At 36.1% G+C, this 14,972-nt stretch overlaps 1 protein-coding gene across 7 annotated transcripts in view; it reads right to left on the bottom strand.

Moving 5' to 3' along the window:
* Positions 1–14,972, bottom strand: part of LOC123310994 (pleckstrin homology domain-containing family G member 5) — a 137,981-nt gene that overhangs the window by 95,989 nt on the left and 27,020 nt on the right. For 6 of the 7 annotated variants that reach the window (XM_044894729.1, XM_044894728.1, XM_044894732.1 and 3 more), the window contains one exon: positions 12,401–12,575. In XM_044894729.1, the coding sequence (XP_044750664.1) occupies positions 12,401–12,575 (175 nt within the window). Of the gene's footprint in view, positions 1–1,452; positions 1,497–12,400; positions 12,576–14,972 lie in introns of those variants that run through there. The other variant, XM_044894734.1, reaches the window with a different exon arrangement.

Genomic DNA, 14,972 nt, shown 5'->3' with positions numbered 1-14,972 from the left:
GCACTTAACAGGGTGTTAAAAGAAGATATTTTGTCCGAAAATATTGATCTGTTGCGAAGAAACATGGGGCCGAATACTCACCCCTCCTGAGATAAAGGGTTTCGAAAAGAGAGATTTTCTCATACGTTTACGTTGGAAAAATAAAAAAGGCAAGAGATATTTCGTTAAAAATTAGGAAATGTTGATGGTCTTTCATTTTTTCGAATAGAAGATGAGCAGCTAGTATTTGTTTAAGTGGTGTTTTAGGAGCAACCATCCCTTAAAACCACTTTGACTTGAAGGTTCCATATAACTCTGCAGTATTTTGCCCAAACGTCTTCAAACACCCCTATTTTTTTAACCAAACAGGCGGATAGAATTGAAGATCACGAATTCTTCATCTTTGTTCACCGCGAAATCATAAAAGCATAGGACATGCGCATAAAATATATTTTTTTTTACTTAACAAAAATAATATTGACCTTCTTACAAAGACAATGATGTTACAGTGAATGAATAGGTTATATTCGTACACCAAAAATAATTGCGGATCCTAACAACAAAGATACCATACACTGCATACCGAAGCTCCTTTATTTGAAGGAAAAGTTTCTCTCAACACAAATTCAATATGAGTAAAATTATATGAAGAGAAGGGCTTTTTGTTGTTGCTATTTCTTCACAGTTCATACGCCATATTGTTTGATACTGAATGTATTGCATTCTTTCGAAGAGATACTCAATAAAACGCTGTTCCATCTTTTTTGTGCTCAGATTTTATACTATTATTGAATGAATTCGGAAGAGGAAATTACTATTTAAAATTTATTTTCTTCTGGTTTACCCTTCAAAAAAAGGACCTACACGAAAGAATTAATAAAATAAATAATTGAAAATATAAATTTGGATTTTTCGGGAATTTTCTGGATAAGTAATAATAAATTTCAACTTTAACGAGCTCATAGCATATCTTGTATTCTAGAAATTATAATGACAGTTCTGTAAATTGGTATTCAATCAAAAATAAATTCTAAAATGATGGATTGGGTTTATTTCTATCGGTATTTCTATTAATTAGATATATCTAAGTTGTATATATGGAGTACATGTAGTTAAACAGAACGAAAATAAGCATAATTCAAAAGAAACAAACACAAAAGTTGGAATAAAAATTACGTTTCCATCAATGAAAATGAATTCCAATTGATCATTACATTTCTATCGAGAAAATAGATTTCATGAAAATGATTTTGTTTGAGACATATCTCTTGTAGAGCTTAGTTTAATGTTCGATATCTTCAATTTCAATGTCAATCTCAATAAAATGTGAATAGCAGCTCGAAAATAAATAACCACATTGCTATCAATCCATCATGATTATTGAAAACTATTTCAACCAAATATTGAAAATCTGTTCCTGCTACATCCCCCTAACCGCGCAATATCCTCATAAATTATTTAACAATATCTTACAAATTTCCCAAGCACTCGCAATATTCCATACCCCAACCTCACTCAATCTGAACGTTTATTCTGCGTACAAAAAAATACAAAATTCGAAGCATTGGGAAAATAAACGCGTCGCCGTATTTGTTGCGTCTTGACGCTCTCGACGCGCACTTTTCTTCGGCTCAGCTGGGGACGCTTCTGGCGTCGACGAGTTTTGCGATGAGACTGAGCGTCGGGATGCCGACGGTCGGGATGCAACGCCGGCGACGCTTCGTTATTCCGCTGATACGTTCACTAACCCTGCGAGCTTGTCCAAAGGCGCAATAATCAGGTCTATGTAATTTTCGCGCCAGGAATGGAGATAGGGAGATGGAGGGGTGTTCCATGTTTATCTATAATATGTATCTACTTGATGGCTTATTGCATCTTTTCACAAATGTCGCTTTTGTTGACTACAAATATGAGGTAGTGGGGGTGAAAATTCGATTCCCCTTAAGGGATATCTTAAGCCACTTACTGACCTAGAAGTAGTTCATCTACTACTGTACATACAGGGTGACAATTTGAAAACTTGCCAGCCCAATTATGTGGCGAAAAGGATAATTTCAGAGAAAATGCCAGAACAGGTCAATTTTTATTTAGAGGGGGACATATTTTGAGCAGAATTGTAAGCCGAAATTTTCTCAACCCTAGGTATAGGAGCTATCACCCCTAAATTCTCAATAGGAAATAGGGGGTGAGCTATACCTCAAATGGAAGATCACTTAACCCTCTACATGAATACTATGGTTGGCGAATTTTATTGAGTCCTTGAAGTAGTTACAGAGGCTGACAATTCTAAAACTTGCCAAACCAGTTATGTCTCGACAAGGATGTTCTCAGAAAATGCCGGAAAAGGTCAATTTTTATTCGGAGGGGGACATGTTTCTAGCAGAATTGTGAGCCAAAATCTCCTCAAACCTAGGTGTAGGAGCTATCACCCCTAAGTTCTTCATAGGGAATAGAGGGTGAGCTAAACCTCAATTGGACAATATGTCCCTCTACCTAATACTTCCAATTGAGGTATAGCTCACCCTCTATTCCCTATTAAGAATTTAGGGGTGACAACCCTTATACCTAAGATTGAGGAGATTTTGGCTCACAATTCTGCTAGAAACATGTCCCCCTCCAAATAAAAATTGACCTTTTCGGGCATTTTCTGAAAATATCCTTGTCGAGACATAATTGGTTTGGCAAGTTTTCAAATTGTCAGCCTCTGTAACTACTTCAAGAACTCAATAAAAATTTGCAAACCATAGTATTCATGTAGAGGGTGAAGTGATCTTTCATTTGAGCTATAGCTCACCCCCTATTCCCTATTGAAAATTTAGGGGTGATAGCTCCTACACCTAGGGTTGAGGAGATTTCGGCTTACAATTCTGCTCAAAATATGTCCCCCTCCGAATAAAAATTGACCTGTTCCGGCATTTTCTCTGAAAACATTCTTGTCGCGACATAATTGGCCTGGCAAGTTTTCGAATTGTCAGCCTCTGTAACTACTTCACGAACTCAATAAAAATTTGCAAACCATAATATTCATGTAGAGGGTCAAGTGATCTTTCATTTGAGGTATAGCTCACCCCCTATTCCGTATTGAAAATTTAGGGGTGATAGCTCCTACACCTAGGGTCAGGAGATTTCGACTTACAATTCTGCTCAAAATATGTCCCCCTCCGAATAAAAATTGACCTGTTTTCTCTGAAAACATTCTTATCGCGACATAATTGGCCTGGCAAGTTTTTCACACAGTATATACGTACAGTAGTGAAGTAGTTTATCTACACAAGCGAAAGGAGTTTGTCTTGGACTACGTTGGCTATGCTGATAACAGAGTCTTAAAAGATACACGGAAACTCAAGGACATCCTTGCAGAAGAGAATCAGAAAAGTTATCTCCCAGCCAAGAAATCCCTCTCATCAAATGGAAATATCATAGCATGGAAGTTAAATATCTGGGAATTACCCGAATAAGAATATTTTGCGGATTAAACATGTTGATATAATTGCTAGCATCCCTTATCGATGCCCTCATTGATCAATGAGGGCTCTGATGGTGGAAAAAGTCTATCTGGTAAGCCTTGAGACTGTTGTCATAAAATGCAGCGATGAATGTACGTCCTAATTGTGAGAGCAATTATCTATTGGGCAGTATAATCTGGCATGTCAAAACAGACACAAGCAAGAGGAAAACCTATGGCAAAGTCGGAAGGCTGGCCTATCTATGCATCACCGCTGCTAACAGGAGCACTTGCGATCATTACATATCTCCCACCTCTACTGATTGATAAATTAGTCCATGTGGCTCTTAGAATATCCAAGAGAAGTACAAGTAATGTAATCAGGGGGCTCAGATCTCTCTGACCGAATATATCTCATCAGTAAACTTCCCTAGTGATTGAATGATCAGAAAAGAAAGCATTGAGAAGTATCTCAATACGATGCTAAGTACAAAAAAGACTGGCTTTCGTATAGGACACTCGCAGCAGGAAACATCTGATGAGAATAGATTTTTCTGAAACTGATCGAGTGTAGGTTCTGTGGAGGGGACGACACTCCTGGTAACAGAATCAATTGCCATTGCAAAGAATTCTTTTGACAAGAAACTCGAGGAGTCAGAATGTAACCACACTCAAGTCTTCCAGATAATGAAGTTCATTAGAACTGTGAAAGTAGAAGGCTGATGTAGGACCAATATGCAATAAATATCTCAAGAAACCACTGTAACAAACGATGATCTTTCTGTCGACATGATTTTGAAATTCATCATCATCTTTTCTGGTGTATGCATTCGAGGAAATGAAGAATCACACTCAAGCCCAAAACTAGCACAATACTCGTTCTTTCTGATGTATTCTATGCAGGGTTCTCGTCGTACTGTTCTGACTTGCCTTGGCATACCAGCCGCTTGGCCTATACGTTATTATTGGTCTCACAATCATGACGTACATCGACTGCAGTACTTTTGGGTTACGTTCTTACAGTCTTACGAGGCATACTTTTGCACGCCATCAGGGCTTTTGTTTGTTAATTTTGGTAAACCTCAGTATGCTTGTTTTATAGAAGCTTGATATCTAGGGTTATTCCCTAATTAATGTTTAGTCTCACTGACCAGCACCATTGCTAATGGTGCTCCGGAATGTCGCTCCAACTATCGACGATACTAAGGGGAAATGTAAAAGGAAACTTCGTAATTTTCGATGTTTAAGCCATATTTTTCTGGAAAGGAGTTTCAATTCGAATCGTAAAGTTTCGAAAATGACTTTAGTACTATCATCCCACTCAAATTGGCGAATGTTCGACTCTTTAGGCCGAAGCAAACTTCAAAGAAATGCCCTAAACAGGACATCGTTACTGCTCCACATCGATGCAAATTCTGGCGTTAATAGGTCTTCGGTATTAAGAACGAATATTTGCTAAACTCCGAACTTCAACAGTAAAGATGCAAATGAAGTTACGGAGTTTACGAACGTGCTGAGTGCTGCAACTTCACCGAACTCTTCACGATATTTCAAGATGTTCTGTCTATTGAAGCTTTCCGCATTAATCACCATGCGAACAGGTGACTATCGAATTGAATTCTTCACAGGATCCTTTAGAGAGAAATAAATTGCTCCATATTTCTTTAAATCTTTAATAGGCCCATTGAACGCTAAATAAGGAGAGGGTATTCAATAAGAGACTTCTTTGCTATTGTACTCCAACAACGAACTTCGATACACCGATACTTCAGTTCATTAGAAAGTCGTGAATTCAATAATAAAAGATTTGTTTGATGTTTTTCAATATTTACATGATACACAATTCCATATGTACATGCAGCAGTGGAGGAAGGATTGAATAAACTTGAATATTAAGATCATTGTTCTTAATCAATAGATTTACTGTTTCCTTCGAAAAGAACTAGGGTCGGTAAATATTTTCAGTTTTGTTCTGATGAGAATAGATAAGGAATGAACACACTAAATTCATTTCAGCCCAACGCCACCGGGAAATGAAAAACCAGGCAACATTTACCATCTAATCTCCAGAATGAGGAAGGTGGCATTCAGCCAAATGCTTGGCCAATATTGGGGCTAACGAAGGGAACAGGGAATAGCGATGAGAAACTCCGATCATACAACAATTCTCAAAGCTTCAAAATTCGAAAAACTGCCCGAACTTCTTTCCGCTGAGCGAGAATCTGGAGGCCAAATTGAATAGCTCCCGGTTTTGTGAATGGTGTGATTCTGCACTTCATATCAATCAAGCATCCGTGATAGAAATCCGTACAGCCCCAGTCCTCGTTTCGTATTCCATCCTTCCGTATTTACATGAACCTAATGGTCATTGTTATGTAAAACTGTGCAAAATTCATGCAGGGGACTTATCAGATCGCGGGTAAGCGGAAAACTCACGTTTGAAGAGACGAGATCGGTTTAACGAAAGTTGAGGTTAGGCCATTCTTCTTGGTATTCGGGTCACATGGTTCTGCGCTGACAAAAGCGGATTGAGAATGTTTGAACATTTCGGTTTCCTTATGCTGCGGCTATACTCACTATACCTACTGAGTATTCCAAGAGAATAGGGAATACTCCTTCTGACGAAAATAATGTATTTTTTATGGAATATCATTTCAAACGTTATCCAAAAAAAGTTATTTTAAGTATTGAAAAATAAAAATGAGTATTTAAAATTCAAAGCGTTTCGTTTCTATTGCACAAGTTGGCAACATCGACTGAAGTAAGCGTTGATAATAAAGGACAACAAATACACTATCCTGATGAGATAGACAAAGATGGATGTCTATGAACGAGGAAGGTCGTAAAATTTTATGGGATTTTTATGGCCGGTTGCTGTTGAGGTTCGGCAGTGAGTACGCGCCTTATGATGGCTGTAAATCAACAGCTGTTTATTTTATAAACAAGCCATTGTTCTTTTTATTTTCTAGTAGGCGCTGTTGTCAAATCGTAAACTAGAAACGAAGCGATTTAAATTTTAAAACCTCATATTTGAAGAATGATTTTGAATAGTTTTCGCGGTGCATTTGAAAAATTCATGAATGAAACTCATAATTATTCAGTTTAAACTTGCATATGCTGTAATAACCCATGTTGAGGAGAATTCCCCATTTATAGGAATTAAACTTTGTTAGTTGAATTTGATCAATTTGAAAGGAAGCACTTTTTAGTTCAGGGAACTAGAAGGGCTTTGTTAAGAAACAGGACATTTACTGAAACGAATACTTTTTGTTGATCATCTCCAATTTGCGAGAAAAGAGTTTAGAAAAGTCCTAAGGGGTTTCGTAGATGTTCTATTCTTGTTTAAAATCAGGCTTTCATTCATACTACTAGCCTATGCATAGATGACAGTGATGACACGTACAAATGAAAATCCCCTATTGATTCCTTACCTTTCCAAGTAGCACAGTTTCTTCTACGTGTTGGGAGTAAATTACATCAGAAATAGTGATAATTCCAGCACATCTACTGAACAATGTTCGTCCTCAACTGTCATTTTCTGATAAATAATCAGCGCCAGATGAATGAAATCAAAAATTTTTCATTGATTTCCAAGAAACGCCTACATGCGAATACCAGTCCAGTAGAAAACAAACATTTCTGATACCTATCCACGTTTTCTGGAGGATTTTTCGAACTTCTTGAATATAAATTGTGTGGGCAGGAAAAGTGTGCCGCAAGTCGATTCTTTTCCATATTTAAACAGCAAAAACAAGAGAAATTTCTCTTTATCCCGAAAGAAACAAAAACATCGAGGTTTCCAATCTCAAAGTCCCGGAATCGGAAGTTTCTTTTCTGTGAAAGTTTCAGGTTCAGAGTTAATCCGGTTAAAGTGAGGGGTGTCTGGAACTTTCTCTCAATCCAATTTTTTTGTTAAGTAAAAGTTGCAGGATTTTTTATACAAAGGGCAATCCAGAACAACTAGGAGATTAATGTAAAAGCAAAACAAATCATATTTTTGTTTCAGGTAGGATGACGTTTTTCAAAAAAAGATTTGATTTGTGAGAGCCGAAAGGTTTCCAGCACGACTGATATATTTTGAGGTCCTAAAATAAAACAACATTCAGTGTAGGCCTTACAGAAAGTTTAAAAAAAAAAATTATCTACTCTTCTTCATTTGAGGTTCTTATTGTGAAGATCTTATGCTTGATTGGCTAAAAGTTTTGTTGGGGGTCCAATACAATTCTACACCAATAGTGCCTCTGGGTATGATTACAAATTAATTTCGTTTTTGATTATGCCTGGAATATTTTATACACTTTATTTTAAAAGAAGTTTGTCGAATGTCAATAGACATTATTGATAAATATCAGTATTTCAAACAACTTTCAGCCAATCACAAATATCAATATTTAGATTCAAATATCGTTTTGCTCAGGGATAATAATAAATTCGACATGAAAAATTCGTTTTGATATTTTCCTTCCCCAATGGTAGAAAAATGTTTCTAAATTTTGTTGAAAACTTTTATCAAACTTTTCTATTGCTAAAAATAGCTCTCTTGCTTCTAAAGAATCTATAATACTCCGAAAATAATGACGATGGACAACATACAAACAAATCAATTTTAGTTTCAATTATTGAAATATATAAAAAAATCTATATATTAAAAAAATATTTTTCATTGGTTAACGAAACACAATATAAACATTGCCGAACGTAGACCTACACAGCCTGTACAATAATGCGTCACTGATGTTAATTTGCTCTTACGACCTATGGGTTCCAATTTTATGTTCTGATTACCCCTAATTTGGCACGAAAATCGTGGAAAACCACTAAAGCATCATGAAAAGCAGAGGTCTAACAAGCAGTTGCTGTTAGCTAATAAATATAGGCGCATTAGTGACCAGTAACGTTCATTAATGTAGATGTGACGGATTCGGTCGGGAATGAGCGGTTTTAGTCGTTGAAACAAATTCTCATAGGTCCTTTTTTTAATGAATATATGTGTATGTCGCCACTACGAAATTCAAATTTTTTTGACGTATTACCATCGCTTTCCTCTTGAAGTCCCTTCGACAAGCTTGTCGATGAATGATGCAATAGGTGGTTTATAATTCATCCAATTTTACAAATAAGTTTTTCGGAATTTTGGTTTCAAAAATAAAGAATATTCACATGACTTACATGAATATTGGATCAATCGATGTATTTGAAGTGTTTGTGAAAACTCACTTTTTTGTAGGGTTATTGAGGAATTGGTTGAAATCCAAATCAAAATAGTTACAAATACAGGGTGTGGAGTAATGAATGGATAACATGGTATCTACCTACCGGTAGAGGACGTGGCGGTACAGAATAATGAGTTTTGTGTTCAGTAAAAGTCCCGAGATATTCGACATTTTCGAAAAGGGTGTAAATTTTTTTGAATATTCGAAAATCTGGAATATCTCGAAAACCGAGGGACTTTTATTAAACATAGAACATATGTTTCTGAAACCATACAATGTACTCTACCCGCAGGCAACATATTATTACGCCACACACGTGTACATGAACATGTAATTGATATTTGATTACGTTCTTAATTCAGTTATAAAGACCCTTTACCCTTCTCAGAGGGTGCATGATAAATCCACAATAATATAGAAGGTTGCATTATTGACATAAGATATGAATTTGGTGTGTTACTTTTTACTCTCTCGGTGAATGTTCTTCTGTATTATTCAATTATTTTTTATAATCAGGAATCCTAACAGGGAAAACAAACCCTATACCTAAGGTAGAGCGCCCACCAAAGTAGCGTAACACTGACATGGCACATACCACATAGGGGAAAGTGGGGGAATTGGGAACACTTAATTTCAAATGCTGAAAAATTATACAAAAAATCACTAAAAATATTGAACTTCCATTGAAAAATGAACTTTGCTCATTTATGTACTAATCGGAAACAAAAAATTATAAAAAATCAACGTTTCCTAAAAAATATCAACGAAATCAAAAAATACTATCGTTTCTATTTACCCGACACCCTATGGGGTAATTGTGAACCGTCCCGAAGCAAATAAAAATAATTAGAAATGGCACATATCACACAAGTATCCACGTCTTGTTTCTCTTGCAGTACATTTTTCCATGTGCCCAGAGTTTACAGGTATCTCACATGATACAATCATCCATTGGTGGGGCTTCATACCTTACATAGCAAATTATGCAGAAAAATTCTTCTTTGCTGTGTAACCTGGGTTGAATTTCTCAGTCCTTTGCTTTTGGCGTGCCTTTTTGTACCCTTTTTATGTTGGTTTTAGGTTCTTTATGTTAAATTTTTTTCCTTATTAACATTTCTCTGTAGGTATTTGCTTTCTTTGCTTTTCTTCGTGTTGATTTTTTATTAGTGAACTCGATAATATCTTGAATTCATTTTGTTTCAATTTTCCGAACAGAGTATGTATTTCCAGCTTAGCCTAATGTGAGCTTTTCGTTTCTTAAATCTTCCAACACACAGCAGGGATATTCAATTTCATATTTCGTTTCGGTCTTTTTTGTATAATTTCTTGGCATCTAGGTACAAAACATTTCAACGTTAAAATATTTTTTAACCATCAACCAGAGCAGCACAGAAGTAATTGGAAACGCAAGGGATATAAGGTACGTTCCCAATTGCCCACCTGACATCGTTCCTAATTACCCCAAGTTATCAAAAGAATTAAAAATGGCTGGCATTCACTTACCCATTTTTTTTCAACTTCAAATCACGAAGGTTTTGGAAAAACATAGTACCAGTATGGAATCAACAAAATATGGCACCTCTAAACTTCAAAATGAGATAGTTACAATTATTATAACAAACGAAAAAATTAAAGTCGAAATGCGAAATCCATTCTTTGACTCACCGTGACAAGAAATATGCAACTTATCGACGCAACTTTTGAGTAAGCCCTGAGAATGGCCAGATGCATCCGTTGAAAATGTTGAAGACAGTGTCGCACATGAGGAAGTATTTTTTAACTAGCTGTTCCCAATTACCCGCCGTTCCCAATTACCCCACTCTCCCCTACATGACAAAGGCGATGCAAAATAATAACTGAAACTTCAGTCAGATGTGCGATATCTGAAAATGATGAATCGCCTTTGTCACGTATGTACCATGTCAGTGCTACGCTACTTTGGTGGGGCTCCCACTTACAGAAATTCCCAAACTTGGAATATTTTTGTCTTTCGAACAGCAGTGAAAAAAGTACATACATACCTACATGCCAGAATTCAGAAGAATCAACGATAAAAGGACAATCGAAGAGAATATTTTTATTTTTATGTTTAATCTTTCAGGTTTTCTTGCCAAGTGATCACAACAACAGAAAAGTGCGCAGCAAACAAACAAATCGAGAATTACAGATTGTACCGAGGTAGTTTCGAACACATTGAGAGGAATTTATACCACGGGACTTAAAGAACGACTTTTTTCAATTTCACCAGAATACGAATTGTAGCTTTTCGAGAAATTTTTTCATATGGAAATTCATAGAACACATCATTCCACCTAGGAAAGTTGATAACATGAATGAATATTTGTTCTTCAATAAAAAAATTTTTTTTCCGATTTACGAATACAAAAATTTCTGACTTTCCAAGATGATGAACTGATTGAATTGAATTTTAATGAAAACCCCATATAAATTAGTGGTTTCTAACCTAATACATATATTCATTTTCTCTTATTCTCTCATTCTTTGGCGGCTACGAAACTATGGTATAACGAAAGAAGTCGGTATGATTATTTCGGTATGAATTGAATTTATTTTTCACTATTCAATATAAAAAATTGCATCACCGAGTCCTCCTCAACTCCAAAATTAGAGTATGATGCGACAACAAACTGATGATATATTGTCTGTCAACTAAATCAGGGTAAGTTAAAGGTACATATTGGCAATTTTTTTCAATTCTTTCAATCCTATTGATATACAGGCTGGGCAAAATTCGTTGTCTACTGAGGGTATCTCGAGAACTATAGCAGCTAGAAGAAAACGGACATTTTCTAGCTCTTTTTTCCTGACTAATCCAAATCTGAAAACTGATCCGGCCTATCATTTTTAGATTTCGAGTTATAAACGAGAATTGAGAGTTTGACGATTCCGAAAAGTTCTCATAACTTTTCTGCCTTTGAAGATACAGATCTGAAACACGTAGCATCTACTGACAAAAGATTTTTTTCCAATTCAAAAATAACAAATTCAATAGAAGTTTTAAAAAAATGAAGTTCACCTAATGATTCCAAATGAAAAAATATTTTAAGTTCATTGGTAGATTCTACGTAAAAAAGTGCCTCTAGAAGGTTCAAATTCAGATTTGTAACTTCAAAGACAAAAAAGTTATGAGAACTTTACGAAATTGTCAATCTCAAAAACGAAGTATCGAAGGAGGCTGCGGTTTTCACCATTCTTTGTTTCTCCGAAAATGGGCTCGGAAATGTGTCATCCGTTTTCTTCTAGCTGCTATAGTTCTCGATATCCTCTCAGTAGACAACGAATTTTGCCCACCTTGTACTTGGAAATGGGAGACTTAACTAGTGTTGCATAATTCAGGGTGCTTCTAGCTAAACAAAACACAAAAGTTAGAGGACTTTGCTACTGGTGGTGTCTTTTGCCACTCTAACAAGAAATCCAAGCATTTTGAAGCCTGATATAAATATGTTCCTCACAGGATAATTTCGCTTCAAGCAATCTGCCTTTCACTTCTACTGTATGGCCATCAATACTCACCTTCCTAAAACTGTTCCAAATCTTGATATATACCTACACAATATATCGGCATTTATCTATATCTATATTCAAGCTATGTTTCGCGCAGAAAGCAAATAGCCGATCAAGATCCTGCCGAAAATGTACGTAATCCAAAGCTGATCATAGCAAACATATCATCCCCTCCAAAATGGAAATCCACAATTAAATGAACAATAATATCAAATATTGTCGACCACAAAACACTTACCGAATCGTCCCTCCTGTTCTCGACGAAGAAGCTGCACGAGTCCCTGTTTTTCTGCCTGCAGGCGTTGTGCCTTCTCAGCTTGGAGGAACCGCTTCCGGAAGAGCTGAAACTTCCGTTTCCGGGTGGACGGGATCGACCCCCATCTTCCGAACAGATACTCTGATGTCGGCGCCTGCTGTAATGAAATATTACACTTGTAAAGTAGGTATATTCCATTGACCACGATATTGCGGTTGCCCCACAGGGCGAATTATGTACTTCGTTACCGCTGTTCCTAGGGATATTGACCGGATCGGGACAAAAGTATGCTGCTTTATGGCCAGAATGGAGACATAGACATAGCAAAGAAAAAGAAGGATATGGTCTGGAAAAAAATGTTCCGTGGACTTTCAACAATATGTGTTGGGGGTAGACGAATATTCACTGCATGTAGTTTTCACCCAATTCGTTGTGGCGTACTCCAATGTTATTGTGTAAATTTTTCTGATATCTGTTGATACCTCTCCTTCTAGTTCAAAGTAGAATTGAAAACTCAAACCCTTCTAGGCACAACGTTTATAATATTTCCCAAAATACTCATATTAAGAAGCGAGATAAGTATGGGGAATCCGGGAGAGTTTAACCCCTTTTCACTCTGAAGCCACTTAAGTTGTATCTGTAAATGGTAGCAAGTCATATTTTGCGTGAAGATATCATGCCCAAATAGGTAACGATAGATAATAGTATAGTGATGGTGAGATGAATATTTTGAGTAGAGAAATTCTTTTTTTAGGAACCGAAAATTCGCTCATGTCTCCCTAACCCATGGGAGAGTTGAACAAGGAGCGAGAGAGGTTTGACCATAAGTTTGTTTATCAGGAAAAACATTGAAAGAAAATAAGTTACAATGACGAACGATTGTCTATGTCAAGGTTTCAAGGTTTTTATCATCAGATGTATCAGCGTATGAAATATATATTTTCTATTTCAGACTCACTCTCACTTATTTCCGAGATGTTTTTTACTTTTTTGAACCTTTGTATATTTTTTCATATTTATTTCTATTATTCAATTTTCTTTTTATGAAGCAAACTATTAACTGAGCTCGGTGCGAAACTTGGATAACTGATTATGTCTCCCGACCATAGGATGGGTCAAGTCTCCCGCACTCCCTTTTAGTCTATTCAACAGAAAAAAAAATCACGTTCAACCCTCTCACACCCGAACTGTTCTGATGGCGGCCAAAAAGAAGCCGCCACAAATTGTGTCGCAAGCTATTTACTATATCGGTAGCGCGAAATTTGAATTGAAATATTTGAGGTGGTTCAAGTCTCCTACGTGAGCATAATCAAGAAACGACATGGTACTTTCTTTAAAGGCTGCTTCATGCAAAAGTCTTCTTCTATGTAGGCGTTGAAGCCTTTGTGAACAAAATCTTAAAGCTTTCGAAAGGACTGAATTACTATCAGTTATTTAAATTTTATGAACTAAAATCAAGCAAAAAATAGTTATTTGTTGAACTAAAACTAAAACACTGTATTCAATTGAATTCATTTCAAGTAGAAGACTCTAGTGACGAGCAGCACAGAGAGTCTATGATTAAAGCGAGATTATTTTTAATTTTATTTTATTTTCTGGTGATAAACATGCAATTGCAATTAATTTTAACTTCAATTAAATGAATCACCACTTGATATCTAATCAAAAAAAAAAAAATCGATGACAAAATAATTCGTTCTTTATAACGAATTAAGTAGCTGCCCTTTGAATGTGTAGCTTATTTTATTAATACTTATTCAGGCGATGGTGTGCTCACAGTATAGACACCGATGATAAAGTGAATTCCTGACAGGGTACCATTCTCAAAGGCTGTGTCATTGTTTAAGATTATACACTGGTTCTATGTTGGATTTGGACAACTTGTAAAATGAAAAGAATAAGAGCAACCCTCGAGATTGCGAATGCTGAAAACAAACCTTATATGGTCCATTAATCAAACCCTCATCACCATCCACTTCCTGAGTATAAACCACTTGAAACTCAAGGGTAGAAGTAATGCATTTTCCCAAGGGAGAGAGCAATGTACTGAATTCATTTTTTGTTGTTAAATGGAGTTGACTGCCATTTTCATTTTACGTTCGCTATTGTTTGTATCGAGAATGCGAGTTTCGTCGAACTATAATGGTCTACTTTTTTCACCTACATGTGAGGAAATCTAGGTAGGGTATGTGCATTCGAATAATATCGGCGTCTGCTGAAGACATAAGCAATTCCGAGTTCGATAGAAGGTAAGAAAATGCACCATTCCATATTCAACCGAGGGAAAATACGAGTAATGTCTTTTTGTGATTGGAATGAATATTTGCATCTCCTGTAACGTCGACTCGTATAAGAATGATTCAAAATATGGAACCGTGTAATTTTAATTCCTATGCAGGTTGAAACTAAGTCAAAGTTCTGACGGCAAATTTATTTGATCTTCTGGAATCGAGTTTCATTCGAATATATACGATCATCATTGGTGACAACGATCAATAACCAAACTAGTTGACCTATAAAAAATCTAACTTCTATGTATTCTTTCTAGTTTTTA

Source organism: Coccinella septempunctata, chromosome 4 (genome assembly GCF_907165205.1).
Source record: "Coccinella septempunctata chromosome 4, icCocSept1.1, whole genome shotgun sequence".
NCBI lineage: Eukaryota > Metazoa > Arthropoda > Insecta > Coleoptera > Coccinellidae > Coccinella > Coccinella septempunctata.
Note: the sequence above shows the minus strand (reverse complement) of the source record. Positions and strands in the feature narration are given on the sequence as shown.